The sequence below is a fragment of a genome, unplaced genomic scaffold (genome assembly GCF_019419815.1).
Source record: "Pyrus x bretschneideri cultivar Hongxiangsu unplaced genomic scaffold, Pyrus_bretschneideri_v1 Contig66, whole genome shotgun sequence".
Taxonomy (NCBI): domain Eukaryota; kingdom Viridiplantae; phylum Streptophyta; class Magnoliopsida; order Rosales; family Rosaceae; genus Pyrus; species Pyrus x bretschneideri.
The window spans coordinates 590,783-604,812 of NW_025999805.1; the positions used below are offsets into that span (position 1 = coordinate 590,783).

The 14,030-nt window shown below is 39.9% G+C and overlaps 3 protein-coding genes across 5 annotated transcripts; 2 read left to right on the top strand and 1 right to left on the bottom strand.

Moving 5' to 3' along the window:
• Positions 1-484: 484 nt before the first annotated feature.
• On the top strand, positions 485-4,086 carry LOC103951449 (heterogeneous nuclear ribonucleoprotein 1). Its single transcript, XM_009362818.3, has 5 exons — positions 485-901; positions 1,036-1,157; positions 1,389-1,617; positions 1,810-3,004; positions 3,524-4,086. The coding sequence occupies exons 3-5, from the start codon at positions 1,396-1,398 to the stop codon at positions 3,535-3,537; spliced, it is 1,431 nt and encodes a 476-aa protein (XP_009361093.2). The 5' UTR covers positions 485-901; positions 1,036-1,157; positions 1,389-1,395; the 3' UTR covers positions 3,538-4,086.
• Positions 4,087-5,243: 1,157 nt separating this feature from the next.
• On the top strand, positions 5,244-9,908 carry LOC103951448 (protein TORNADO 1). Its single transcript, XM_048573331.1, is given in 4 exon segments — positions 5,244-6,886; positions 6,983-8,229; positions 8,450-9,562; positions 9,564-9,908. Coding segments are annotated over 4 exon segments (4,137 nt in total). The 5' UTR covers positions 5,244-5,382; the 3' UTR covers positions 9,837-9,908.
• Positions 9,909-10,344: 436 nt separating this feature from the next.
• On the bottom strand, positions 10,345-13,275 carry LOC103951446. 3 transcript variants are annotated; one of them, XM_009362815.3, is made up of 2 exons: positions 13,063-13,275; positions 10,345-11,865 (listed from the first exon to the last, which is right to left on the bottom strand). In XM_009362815.3, exon 2 carries the CDS (start codon positions 11,838-11,840, stop codon positions 10,608-10,610), a length of 1,233 nt encoding a protein of 410 aa, XP_009361090.2. In that variant the 5' UTR covers positions 11,841-11,865; positions 13,063-13,275; the 3' UTR covers positions 10,345-10,607. The 3 variants fall into 3 exon arrangements, with proteins under 3 accessions (XP_009361090.2, XP_009361091.2, XP_018503977.2); XM_009362816.3 differs by lacking the exon at positions 13,063-13,275 and adding an exon at positions 12,662-12,951; XM_018648461.2 differs by lacking the exon at positions 13,063-13,275 and adding an exon at positions 12,448-12,596.
• Positions 13,276-14,030: the final 755 nt, after the last annotated feature.

Here is a 14,030-nt window from a genome sequence, read left to right on the forward strand (position 1 = left end):
GCTTTTATTTTAATTTACACTGGCAATCTTGTCAAACATATACACATTATAATCCCAAAACCTTAAATTTAATTATAACTTGTATTACACGAGCATGTTTTAAAGGCACCAAAACGCAAATGTCTAATGTTAGTTTGGTGCTTCCATGCAAGTTTGCAATCCAATCTAAGAATTAAGATGGACAAAAATAATTTTGAAAAAACTTAGGGGCTGCACGGTTTGAACTATCGGTGGAAAATGAATTGATTTGGTTCAAGGTATTCAGGAGTTAATTGATGATATATTATTTCAGGATGGTCATAACTTGTAAAATTTAGTGCATGACATTTTTTTTTTCACTTTGACCGAGTTAAAATTTCAAACAAAAATTTTACCCAAGCCCATATAAATGCACCAAATCCGTACTTTTTCATTCTTCTCGTAAATGAATATCATACGTTTTTTCCAAAAGAAAAACTTAGAAGTCAAGCAACTGTATTTGAATTGTCTGTAATTTGTAGTAAGAGCGTGTGGTGAGTAGTACAACAATGCAACATGTTGCTTCGAAAGGAAATCGAGAAACTTTTAGTTTGTGTTTTGTTTTTAATTTCTTCGAGCAAAAGAAACATCCACTGTCATCATCCTCCTTTGGCTCCTCCAAATATTCTTAAACCAGTGGATTGTCAGTCTATTTATATAAAAAGTCCTCCAAATTCCCCATTTCTTTTTTATAAATTAGATTTAAATTTAAATATACTTATAAGACAGGAAGTGGGATAGCCACGAAACATAGAATAGCAAAAGAGAGAAATAGAGAGGATGAGCACCACATCCTCCTCTGTTTTTTTCATTACATATATTCCAATCCCACTCCTTAGATCTTAGCTTTCATCTTTTTTCTCATCTGGGTCCTCCTCAAATGGTAAAATTTCTCAGCTTTTTATTTTATTTTTTTCTTTTGGTTGATCTTGCTATTTGAATTGTTGGGTCTCTCTGATTTTCTGATCCACAATTCTGCTCAATTTTTTTATTTGTTGGGTTTTTTTGTTTGTTTAGGAAATCCGCTTTGTTGTTCTGATTGGTTCATGAAGATCGGAGGTTCCAAGATTGGATTTGACGTTTCCTAATTGTTGTTTCAGTCAGAGCACTATCTGGGTTCTGTCTGAATTTTGGACAAGGTAATGTCTTGTGCTTATCCACATTTTGATCTCTTTGTTTCTATTTTTCGATTGAATATCGGAGTCTTTTCGGATTTATTAATGTAATCCCGATGAAAAGTTTGCCTTTAACTATTGAATTATGAAGTTTCTTTGGCAGATTTTCAATTCAGATTGAATTGCATATATTCCTAAGTGTGTTTTTTCAGTTGAATTGAATTGGGTTGTTGGATTTGTGATGTTTTGTTGCAGAAAAAAGATGGAACCAGATCATGGGAAGCTCTTCATTGGTGGGATTTCCTGGGACACAGATGAGGAACGGCTCAAGGAATATTTCAGGAAGTATGGAGAGGTGGTGGAGGCTGTGATCATGAGGGATCGTGTAACTGGTCGTGCTCGTGGTTTCGGGTTTGTTGTCTTTGCGGATCCTGCTGTTGCAGAAAGAGTAGTTATGGATAAGCACATGATCGATTGCCGCACAGTGAGTAAAGCATCTAATCGATCTTTATGTCAATTCTGCTATAGATTTTTAGTTGCAGTGCTGCAATATATCCTATAGACTTGTATTTTTAGAAGGGATCATATTCTCATAGACTTAGTTATTTTGAGTTTGCAACACGCAAATTTAGGATGGCACCAATAGTTTTGTAAAGTTTGTTGTTTCCAATTTTAGGTGGAAGCAAAGAAGGCTGTTCCTAAGGAGGATCAGCACATTTTAAACAGAACTGGGGTTGTCAATGGTTCCTCCAGTCCTGGAAGCAAAAAAAAGATTTTTGTTGGAGGTTTAGCGTCCACAGTCACCGAGAGTGACTTTAAGAAGTACTTTGATCAATTTGGCACAGTCACTGATGTTGTAGTAATGTATGATCACAACACACAAAGGCCAAGAGGCTTCGGATTTATTACGTATGACTCGGAGGAGGCTGTTGACAGAGTTCTGCATAAAACATTTCATGAACTCAATGGTAAGATGGTTGAGGTCAAGAGGGCAGTCCCTAAAGGGCTATCCCCAGGGCCCAGCCGGAGCCCTATGATAGGACACAACTATAGTCCAGGGAGGACCAATAGTTTCCTCAACAGCTATGCTCAAAGTTATAATATGAGCCCGATTGGAGGTTTTGGCATCAGTATGGACACCAGGTTCAGTCCAATCTCTAGCGGTCGTAGCGGGTTGTCTCCATTTGGCCCTTCTGGATATGGATTAGGTATGAATCTGGAGCCGGGGTTGAGACCAACGTATGGTGGTAATTCCAACTTTGGCAGTAGTCTAGGATATGCACGACTGTTGAGCCCCTTCTATAATGGCAATTCAAACAGGTATAATACCCCTATTGGATATAATGTGGGTAATGGGAGGAGCAGTCCTGTATTAAACACAACTACTCGGAATGTCTGGGGAAATAATGGCATCAACAATAACTCGAACCCTGCCAGTATCGGGGCTTACTTGAACTCTTCAAATGGAGGTTTTGAAGTTGCGATTGGAAATAATGGCTCAAATTGGGGCGCTAATTCTTTTACAACTGAAAGTAGAGGCATTGCTTCGGGCTATAATAGTGCTAATGGTTATGGAAGTGGAAGTAGCAGCTCTGGATTGGGAGGGGGAGGATATGGAAGAAACGGTGACACTTGTGTAGCCCCAACATCATCATTTCATGGATCAACTGTTGGTTATGAGGGGTCTTATGGGGACTTGTACCAGAACGGTTCAGTTTATGGCGACTCAACTTGGCGCTCTAGCAGTCCTGATCTAGATGGTTCTAGCACATTTGGTTATGGGCTGGGCGATTTACCTGCAGACGTCACAGCCAAAAGTTCTGGTGGCTATATTGGAGGTTACAATGTTACCAGTAGACAACCAAATAGAGGTAACTATCTCCTTAAAACTGAATTAAGAGAACAGATTAATTCCAAATGAACAACTCTTTTCTGGAATATGAAAGATTTGACTGCATACCATGGCTCAGTTATTTTTATTCTTGATTTGAAGCTATATCTTTCTCGATTGCGAATAATTCATATGAAAGTTATGCATGTTTAAACACAACATAGAAAAACTACCACCCCCTTTTCTACAATCATACTAATAACATTGATTCCACGACATACTTTATGTTCACATTCATGTATGTAAGAGATAACATTCCAGCAGCCCAACCTAAATTGTTGAAAGTTGACGTGGATGGTGTTAATCGACTTTTCATTAACTAGAAGTCATGCACGTTGAAGTTAACTAAATTATATGTCACAGATATAAAGAATTTCGAATGCTTCTCTTTTTACTTGTCAAATTAGTTATATGCTGACAGAGTGACAGTTAAATGTTATTTCATCGAATTCACTTTATTTTTTTCTGCTCTTTTTTGCTGGATAAATATGTACTTCAGGAATTGCTGCTTAGGTGATTTGTTTGGTATGAAGAGGTGAAGCGAAACCAGTCAAGCATTGAAGGATTGTGAATATTATGTCTCCCTTATTAAGATTTTCAGCTTGTAAGGAAACTGATCATATAGTTCTAACGAGGTTCCTTGATTTGGAAGTATACATATTCAGAGAGAAAGCAGTTACATGGAAATTTGTGCCAAGGTTTGGGATTTGCTTTTTTTCCTCGAAAATTTAGGTTCCTTTCTTAAAATTCGATTGAGGTGTAGTATCAGATCGCGGGATATATACTCAGGAAGACGGTTTCATTAATGCACCTTCCATCTCCAGTGGGATGAGCCAGCGTTAGTCTGTCGAGAGAGATAGAGCAATTGATTTTTTAACTTTCGTGTTTTTTTCTTCCCATTTCATTTCGTTTCTGTAAGCCTGGCAAAGTTGCTGGTGGTTATATTTCTTCTGGGATTTGGTTTTTCTCTCAGATTGTATGTGAGGTTTCTGATTTACTCGTGTGAAACAATAGGACTCCCAACTGGTGAAACCCCCATCAATAAGTTAACATTTAGATTCATTGTTTTTAAGTTCATTGTTTTCTTATCTTTCTTCCCATGCTATTTTCTGCTTCTTCTACATTATGTGGAAAATGTAAATAGTTTATTGAGTACATTTGCACTCATGTGGCATTGAAACAAGTTCATTGTCACGTGGCATTTTGGTTCAACAATGCATTCTCATGTGTGAGTTTTCCTTCACATGATAACGCATTATTGAGCTGTGATGCTATGTTGACGGTTAATTCATTTCATGAAAATTGCTCTCGCCCTGATGATCATAATTCAAACTAAACGGTAGAGTCCCAATGATTGGAAATCCCATGTGGAGATTTTTATCTGTCCCCCAACACTCAACTGTCATTTTCTTGTGCTTTATAGGATTCCCTTGTTCTTTTCAATGGGAAAAGAAGGAAAAGGAGCATTGCTCAGTGCTCACAGCTCAAAATGTCAATAAAGTGTACTACTCCATTTGTTTTTACCCTAAAAACCTGTCTTTTTCCTCTGTTGAAGCGGCCAGTGATCAGCCTAGACTTTTCACACTGAAGTGTATAAACTGATGATTGGGGTTAGCCTAGTGGTGAAGTCGGTAAGATAATGCGTACGACTAAGTTAGGTTCAGAGTTCGAAATCATCTAATGTAACAAAAAATAATTGTATAAACTGTTTTGATCAACATATCAGTGGAGCGTAGTGCATCGATCTTGCGGTGTATACAAACACATGTTATGTGGTTTAGAAGACTCGTGTTACGTTTAGTGTCTAGGATCAAATTATATGGATTAGTCATGAAAGAAATGTATCGCTTCCAAATCCCACAAAATGGTAGGACTGGAAGGGACATAATGTGGTGCCTAGTTTCCTTCGTGACTAAATCACCTTCTAACTTCAACTTGGACAAAATTTGGAAGTTAGTTTGCATTTCTACGGACCTAATAAGTTATCCAATCAAGTCCAATCATATACACCAGACTTGACCTCCGCAGATGGAAAAGAAGCATACCGCTACGGTGGCATCCCGTGCCAATGAAATAAAGTGAGTGCAAAACAAGGAGAGAAATGTTCATATTGTTCCTTTTGAAACAATGTGGCTTAAAGGCTACATACCTTGAGATGGAAGTTGAGAATATGAACCATAAAAAGGCAAAAGCTGGACTTTTACACCGAAAGAATACGCGGTTTGCCAATTAATTAACTACAAATTCTTATTATTTTACCGACCAATTTATCAAAAGTGTCACTGATATGATCTTGATCCTGATATTATCATCACAATTTCACAAAACAAATCTTTGGACCTTTTGTTTCGTTTAGCAATGGCAACAAGCCAGAACAATCTCAAGGATCTCCAATGGCTTCTGGATGCCATCAAATCCGAAAGCCTCAGCCTCCACAACATCTCCTTCTACCTCTCTCAACCCTCTTCCTTCGGCTTCCAGGAAACCGAAAACTCCGTCAACATCAACGTTTCGAACGACAGCCTCTCTTTCTTCTCCCACTTCCTCACAGCTTTAGCAACATCCAAAACCAACCAACTTCTGATGAACTTGGAGTTTCACCAGGTTCAGTGGGACGTGCAGCAGCTTCGCCATCTTTCGGCGTTGCTTGAGAGTAGTTCGAGCATCAAGCAAGTGGGGTTTCGGAGAAACAGATTTGACAAACAATGCTTGGCAGAGTTGTGTGAGATCGTGAAGAGGAATAGAGTGATCAAAGAGATTATGTTTTCGGAATCAGGTATCGGGTTTGCTGGAGCCGGGTTTCTTGCTTCTGCGCTTAAGGTCAATGAGAGCTTGGAGGAGTTGCAGATATGGGAAGACTCTATTGGGTCGAAAGGCGCAGAGGAGCTCTCGAAGATGATTGAAGTGAACTCAACACTGAAGGTGTTGACAATATTTGACTCGAATTCGATCACTGCAACTCCACTTATTTCTGCAGTTTTAGCAAGGAATAGGTCTATGGAAGTCCATGTTTGGAGTGGAGAAAACGGAGAGAGAAGCTCGAAGGTGGTTGAGTTTCTACCCGAAAACAGCACGCTTAGGATTTACAGGCTCGACCTTTCGGGCGCTTGCAGGGTTGCCTGTGCTCTCGGGTGGAACTCAACGGTTAAGTCCCTCGACCTTACTGGAGTGCGGTTGAAATCAAGGTGGGCTAAGGAGTTTCGGTGGGTTTTGGAACAGAACCAGACCCTCAAAGAGGTAAACTTGTCTAAAACTTGGCTGAAAGATAAGGGGGTTGTGTATGTAGCAGCTGGACTCTTCAAGAACCAGAGCTTGGAGTGCTTGTGTTTAGATGGGAACGCGTTTGGAGGTATCGGAGTTGAGCATTTACTCTGCCCTTTGAGCAGGTTCTCTGCCTTGCAATATCAAGCAAACATTACTTTAAAATCGGTAACACTTGGAGGTGGAAGAACCAAGATTGGAAGGGAGGGGCTTGCAGCAATTTTACAGATGCTGACAACTAATGAAAGTTTGACGCGGTTAGGGATATACGATGATGAGAGTTTAAGGCCCGATGATTTTGTTAAACTCTTCAAAAGCTTGGAGAAGAATGCCAGCTTGAGACACTTGTCGTTACAGGGCTGCAAAGGCGTTCAAGGAGAGCAGGTTCTGCAGGCAATCATGGAGACACTGCAGGTAAATCCTTGGCTTGAAAATATTGATCTTGCAAGAACGCCGCTGCAGAATTCAGGAAAGACGGATGGGGTCTATCAAAGACTCGGGCAGAATGGGAAGCCTGAACCGGAAATGGATTTGCTTAAAGACATGCCACTTACAGTACCAAAAAGTTGTAGAGTGTTCTTCTGTGGGCAAGAATATGCAGGTAATTGTGAAAGTTAAAAGTTTATCAACTATTTTATAAAGTTGTATTCGCTCAAGTGTATTTTATCTCATAAAAAATTTCGGGTTTCGATTTCAGGTAAGACTACATTGTGCAATTCCATATTGCAGAGTGTCTCCTCTTCAAAGGTTCCGTATGTGGACCAAGTACGATCTTTAGTGAACCCGGTTGAGCAAGCTGTTCGAGCAGTTGGAATGAAGATTAAGACTTTCAAAGATGATGACAGCACAAAGATTTCAATATGGAATCTTGCTGGTCAGCATGAATTCTATTCTCTCCATGATCTCATGTTCCCGGGGCATGGCAGTGCGTCATTCTTTGTCATCGTATCCAGTTTATTCAGGAAAACGAACAACAGAGAACCGAAAAACTCAATGGAGATAGAAGAGGACCTCCAGTACTGGCTCAGGTTCATAGTCTCAAACTCTAGAAGAGCAGTGCAGCAATGCATGCTACCAAATGTCACGGTTGTACTCACGCACTATGACAAAATCAATCAACCGTCACAAAACTTACAGGTTGCAGTGAACTCGATTCAAAAATTGCGAGACAAGTTCCAGGGATTTGTTGACTTCTATCCAACAGTGTTCACAATTGATGCAAGATCATCGGCATCAGTGAGTAAGCTCACTCATCACCTTCTAAAGACAAGCAAGACAGTTCTCCAAAGAGTCCCAAGAATCTATCAGCTCTGCAATGACCTGACACAAATATTATCAGATTGGAGATCAGAGAACTACAACAAGCCAGCGATGCAGTGGAAGGAGTTCAACGAGCTATGCCAAGTTAAGGTTCCATCATTAAGAGTCCGATCAAGACATGATAACAAAGAGAAGGTGGAAATGAGGAGGCGGGTTGTTGCTACTTGCCTTCACCACATAGGAGAGGTAATTTATTTTGATGAGCTCGGGTTTCTGATCTTAGATTGTGAGTGGTTCTGCGGCGAGGTGCTTGGCCAACTAATAAGACTAGATTTAAGAAGTCGAAGCTCAAATGAGAACAATGGATTCATCAGCAAGAAAGATTTGGAGAAGATTCTAAGAGGAAGCTTGCAGAGTCCAATTCCTGGAGTGGGTACGAAGGTATTTGAGAACTTGGATGCAACTGATCTTGTGAGAATGATGCTTAAACTGGAACTATGTTACGAACAAGACCCTTCAGATCGTAATTCTTTGCTGTTGATCCCCTCCATTCTTGAAGAAGGAAGAGGAAAGCCACAACGATGGCAGTTAAGCAGACCGGAGTCCCTTTATGCTGGGAGGCATCTTGAATGCGATGATTCCAGCCACATGTTCCTCACACCCGGCTTCTTTCCTCGATTACAGGCAAGAATTTCCCTAATCCTTGTTTTAACTTGCTCTTCGATTCTTGTTTAGTTTTGTCTTCAAACTATTTTAGATTTATGAGTCACGTTACTCAATAAAAACCAGTACCAGTTAATGTTCCTTGTGACTAGCGATTCCACGGTTACAATGTGCTGAACATTCATCAAGTTACCCTTGGTTGTATCTGTTCTTATCAAACTTTGTATGCTTGTGAACCCAGGTGCATCTGCATAACAGAATCATGGCCTTGAAAAACCAACATGGAGCGACTTACAGCCTTGAGAAGTACCTGATCTCGATAACTATCAATGGAATCTATATCAGAGTAGAACTGGGAGGACAGCTGGGTTACTACGTCGATATTCTTGCATGCTCCACCAAGAACCTGACAGAAACCCTGAGGGTTATCCAGCAGCTTATAATTCCAGCAATTCATAGCCTCTGTAACGGTATCACCTTGACTGAAAATGTCATACGGCCAGAATGCGTGCAAAATCTCACTCCTCCAAGATACAGGAAGACGCAATTTGCGCCCTTGCAACAATTAAAACAGGCATTACTTTCTGTTCCTGCAGACAGCATGTATGATTACCAGCATACCTGGGATCCAATCTCGGACTCCGGAAGACAAATTCTAGGACCTGGTTTTGATCTGGCCCGAGACCTCCTATCAGATGATGACTTCCGTGAAGTGCTCCATCGGAGATATCATGACCTATACAACCTTGCTCAGGAACTGCAGATACCACCTGAGAGCGACCCAGAGAACACATTATCCACAAGTGACGAGCCTGACAAAGTTGATCCAACCTTCGGTGGAATTGCCAAGGGGGTTGAAGCGGTTTTGCAGAGGCTGAAGATCATTGAGCAAGAAATCAGAGACTTGAAGCAAGAGATCCAAGGGCTGAGATATTACGAGCACAGACTCCTTGCGGAGCTTCATCGCAAAGTGAATTACCTTGTGACATACAATGTCCAAATTGAAGAGAGGAAAGTGCCGAATATGTTCTACTTTGTTAGAACAGAAAACTACTCGAGGAGATTGATCACCAACATGGTTCCTGGCATGAATGCTATTCGACTGCACATGTTATGTGAATTTCGACGAGAAATGCATGTTGTTGAAGATCAAATGGGGTGTGAACTGATGCAGGTTGACAACAGGACCGTGAAGTCTTTGGCACCGTACACCACAAAGTTCATGAAACTGCTTACATTTGCTCTCAAGATAGGAGCACATCTAGCCGCTGGCATGGGAGAAATGATACCAGATTTGAGCAGGGAAGTCGCTCACCTGGCTGACTCTTCCCTCCTTTATGGAGCCGCAGGGGCAGTTGCATGCTGGCGCAGTGGGAGCTGCAGCAATTGGGCAGGGAAGGAACAGAAGTAGGGCTGCAGAAAGCTCAAGAGACATCCAGCAAGATCAAAGAACAGCACAACAATGGGTTCTGGATTTCCTAAGGGACCGGAAATGCTCAACCGGAAAGGATATTGCCGAGAAGTTTGGTTTGTGGAGAGTGCGGTACAGAGACGACGGTCAGATTGCATGGATCTGCAGGAGGCATATTAACCTCAGAGCACATGAAATAATTGAAGTGCCACTTTGAGATTATGCATCTAAATTTCCCTTGATGTTGTAATGCATATTTTTCGATATTATGCATCTAAATTTCCCTTTATTTGCAGCATTTGCTTCTGCTGCTAAGTTTATATGCCAGAATTTCGATATAAGCTCACAGTAAAAATCGCTCGAAGCATCATCGTGAAGGATAAGAAACTCAGGACGGGACCCAACTATTATTGCACCTGATATTGACGATTGATAACCGCGAGGGATTTTTTCTATACTTTGATTTTTGAAATATTTCTCACTAACATTAGCAGTTGTCAGAGAGATTACACTAATTACGTAATTGAATTCTACTTTACCTTCGCTATCATAATTAGAGCCTATGATTTCACCTAAATTTCAAAGGGCACAAAAACTTCAACTTGTAAAGGAGATGGAATGACTTAATGGAAGATTAACCAAATTGTATTCTTTTGGCCACCTTTCAAAATTTTGAGCTTAATCACACAGCATAACTCATGTTTATAAACATGATTAACACGTAGTTAGACGGAATTCGATATCACAATAATTAAGGTAAAATTAAAAGTAGATACAAAGAGGAAAGATGTAACAGAAGTTACTAATACAAGGTTGGTGATAGAACAAAAGCTTGTAACCGGTACGTCAAGATTCTCGTGTCATCTAAAGCAACTCAACATACAAAGGGAAACAACACAATACATAGAGCATTATTATACATAAGTACGAGGAATCTAAAATCTAGAGTCACCTGTTTTTTTTCCCTCCGAACAAGTGAAACGGAAGATCAGAAGAACGCCCTACTACCGTAAAACACACGGGAACCACTGCTCTTTGGTGTCTCTATTTTCTGATCAGTGCTCGAGTTTCCTGAACTGGTTGGTGATTCAAGGTCCAAAGGAAGCTTCATTTTCGCCAACGATTCAGTGAATTGCTGCATGCTTTTCATGTACATGTCTACAAAATCCTGCTGCACCGCCGTATGCTCTGGAACGGTGACTGTGACAGTAGGCTTCTCAAATGTATCACTCGGCACCGCATCAGACGAATTAATCTCACCATCTTTATCCACTTTCTTCTCTTCCGAAGCTGAAACTTGTTCTTGATTTGGAGATTTCAAAGCTGATGGAGCATCATATGACTCTGAGCTTGTATGACCCGACGCAGATGATACACCATTAGTTGACACACTGCTTGGGGGAGAATCAAGCTTCCGAACATGAGCAGACTCAATAGTAGCAGTCGACAAGCTTTCTACAGCATGAACACCCACTTTGTAACTAGGCTGAGTTTCAGTGTCAGCCGTGACAAAGCTGTCAGAGCTTTGAGACTCAAACTCAGAAGATGGGATCTTAATGTACTCTGAAACCATCCTCTGGTCTTCATTGTCAATGTTCGGATCTGGGAACTCTAACCTATCTAATTCACATGACTCAGCTATCTCCGAGTCCTGCACAATAGGATTTGAGGCCAGGGACATTACTTCTGGCAGATCTCCAGTGTATGAGAGGGACAACTGGACAAACCCTGATGGGGAATGAAACAGATCATTTGAAGAAAGAGAGAACTCTTTCTCTAACTTCCCATTCTTAACGAGGACCCCTGACAAAGGCACCAAAGAAAACCCCAGCAACTGATCTTCAAGATAATTCTTGACCCTGCTCAGCATCCAAATCTCGCATTTGAGGGAGGAATCAACAGTCCGAACATTGAGCTGGACATTGTCATTGAAGACTGGATTTCTACCACCACCATTAATGGTCTTGGTGGAGACTGTTTTTTCAGGATCACTCGTCAGGCATAGCTTAGCATAGACATCTTGCTTGTGGTATATGCAGATGTTCTGGATGTCCCTAGCCTGATGAACGTAAACCTCGAGAACACCAATGAAGTTCTCTGAGTTACTATCTATATTGGCATCAGTTCCATTGGATACAGGCCCATTGGTACAAATGAACTGCTTCTCAGGCTCGGCAACAGAGCTTTTGAATGGAGACACAACAGATTGAGGAGAATCCATGCTAATAAACACCTAGGAAGTTAACCTGGCAAAGCACAACAAAGATCTTCTGAGAAAACTCGAGTCGCTCCAAAATTAAAGGTCTAAAATTGGAAAGTACCACCTAGTTAATTCCAAAGACTCAGCTCAGATATTTAGCATTTAGCTAAACTGAACAATTTTATACTAAAAACATATAAAGCCAATTCGAAATAGATCACCTTACGGAATACATTAGAAATTCGTACAGTTCTAGTTAATCCAAGGCGTCATTACAGCATAAATTAGAAACTCATAATGTTTTAGTCAAAATTCAAGGCGTCAGTTGAATACAAATTGTAACGTTCTATGATGCTTAAAACGAGACCCCCAAATATAACTAAATCCTAGCATGTCCAGCAACAAACACCAATTCTCAAAAATATAGAATTTCGAAGCCAAACATTCATCGAAGGAACTTTCATAAGGACCGCTCAATCCCTAAACCTCCCCAAACCAAAATAAGCAACACAAGAAACTGAGAGTACACAAACCTGTAACTTCAGCAAAATATAAAATTAAACAAATATTTCTTGTAATTCGAACATCAAAACACACACGAACAAGCTCAAAACCCAGAAACCCTTACCTTGAAATCCGTCACTTAAGCCAAAAACAGGCAAAACCCAGAAGCCAAAACCCCCCAAAAAAGCACTTTTCCGGTAAGCTCCTCCAAAACCCACAACCCAAAACATAAAAACAAGCAAGCCCAATAATGCAAGGTGTAAAACTAAACAAAAATTTCTTGTAATTCAAAGAACAAAAACCACTTGAACAAAGCTCAAAATCCAGAAAATCTTAACCTTGAAATCCGTCACATAAACCAAAACAAGCCAGAAACCCCAGAAAAGCACTTTTCCAGTAAGCTCCTCCAAACTTAATAAGAAGCAAACCCTTTCACACTAATGCAAAGATATTTGCACAGTCCAATAAAGCTACCTACTTTTCTACACAGATAGATTATATTCTACCAACGAATCCAAGGAGCAAAACAGGGAAAGGTAAGCACAGCAACCAAGATCGTGCCAAAGAATTCCAAAAACAAAATTCGACCTTTGAAGCCTCAAAAAAGTCACATAAAAGCGTTCAAAAAAAAAAAAAAGAAGTCACATAAAACGAACCAAAAAAATGACAAAGAGTTCCCAAAAGAGCAACAATAAAATAAAGAAAAATCTGAGATGGGTTTGCTCTTTTTTCCCATCACCTTTGGCTCTTTAGCTCCAAAGTCAAAGCGATTTGCTTGAAAATTTGAAATATGTGGCTCCAATTGAAGATCCGTCCAAGACCCAAAGACAATCAGTTCATCAATCGAGATTATACTGTTGCTGCTGCTGCTATAGAACCAAACTTTCTGAAGGACAAAGAAGGAATATTGGTAAGGATAATAATCTAGAGAAATTCGGGTGTGGGTTGAAGCTTGTTGGAAAGCTTATGAAGTTTTGTATTCCATGAGCATATATAACAACATAAATACAGTCTTCTCATTTGAGAGTTCACATTTTACCTTTTCGGCTCTCATTTTCCTTTTGTAATGATAAATGAGAAAATAAACAAGTCCGATTATTGTACAGTATATTAGCATGAGAAATGAAACCAACAAAGTAGTATGACAAAATCCAACTAATGAGAGATTCTTCTATGTTTTCAGAACATAAGTCGGTCTAGCATGTATCATAATTTCCTTTTAGTCTCATTTTGTAATGTTAAACTAAAAAGTAAACAATTTTGAAATGTTATAGTATAAAAAATAAAATCAACAAGATAGAACAGGAAAATCCAACTAAGGAGAAATTTTTCATATACTAAGAACATAAGTGAATATACCATGTGTAATAACATAAGTGAACAAATGATATATTTTTTTAGTTTGACTTCATATATATTGTTAATACGTTATGTGCTACTTTATGTTTTGTGAAGGTAGGTAGTATTTCAAATATAATATCCCTTGGGTATTATTTTCCTTTTAAGGTATTTTTGCCATTGGGCACTACAGTGAGGGATTTTAATGTTGTTTTTTTATGATTCAGAGGGATGGGGTATGCAGAAACACCGTCCCACGCGTTGGGGAAAGGCAGACCAATCAGAGAAGAGATGAGTGCGCGCTTATTGGTGTTCCTGCGTCATTGCCGACGCTTTCCACTTCTGTTTTGTTTTGCTCCTCCACTCACT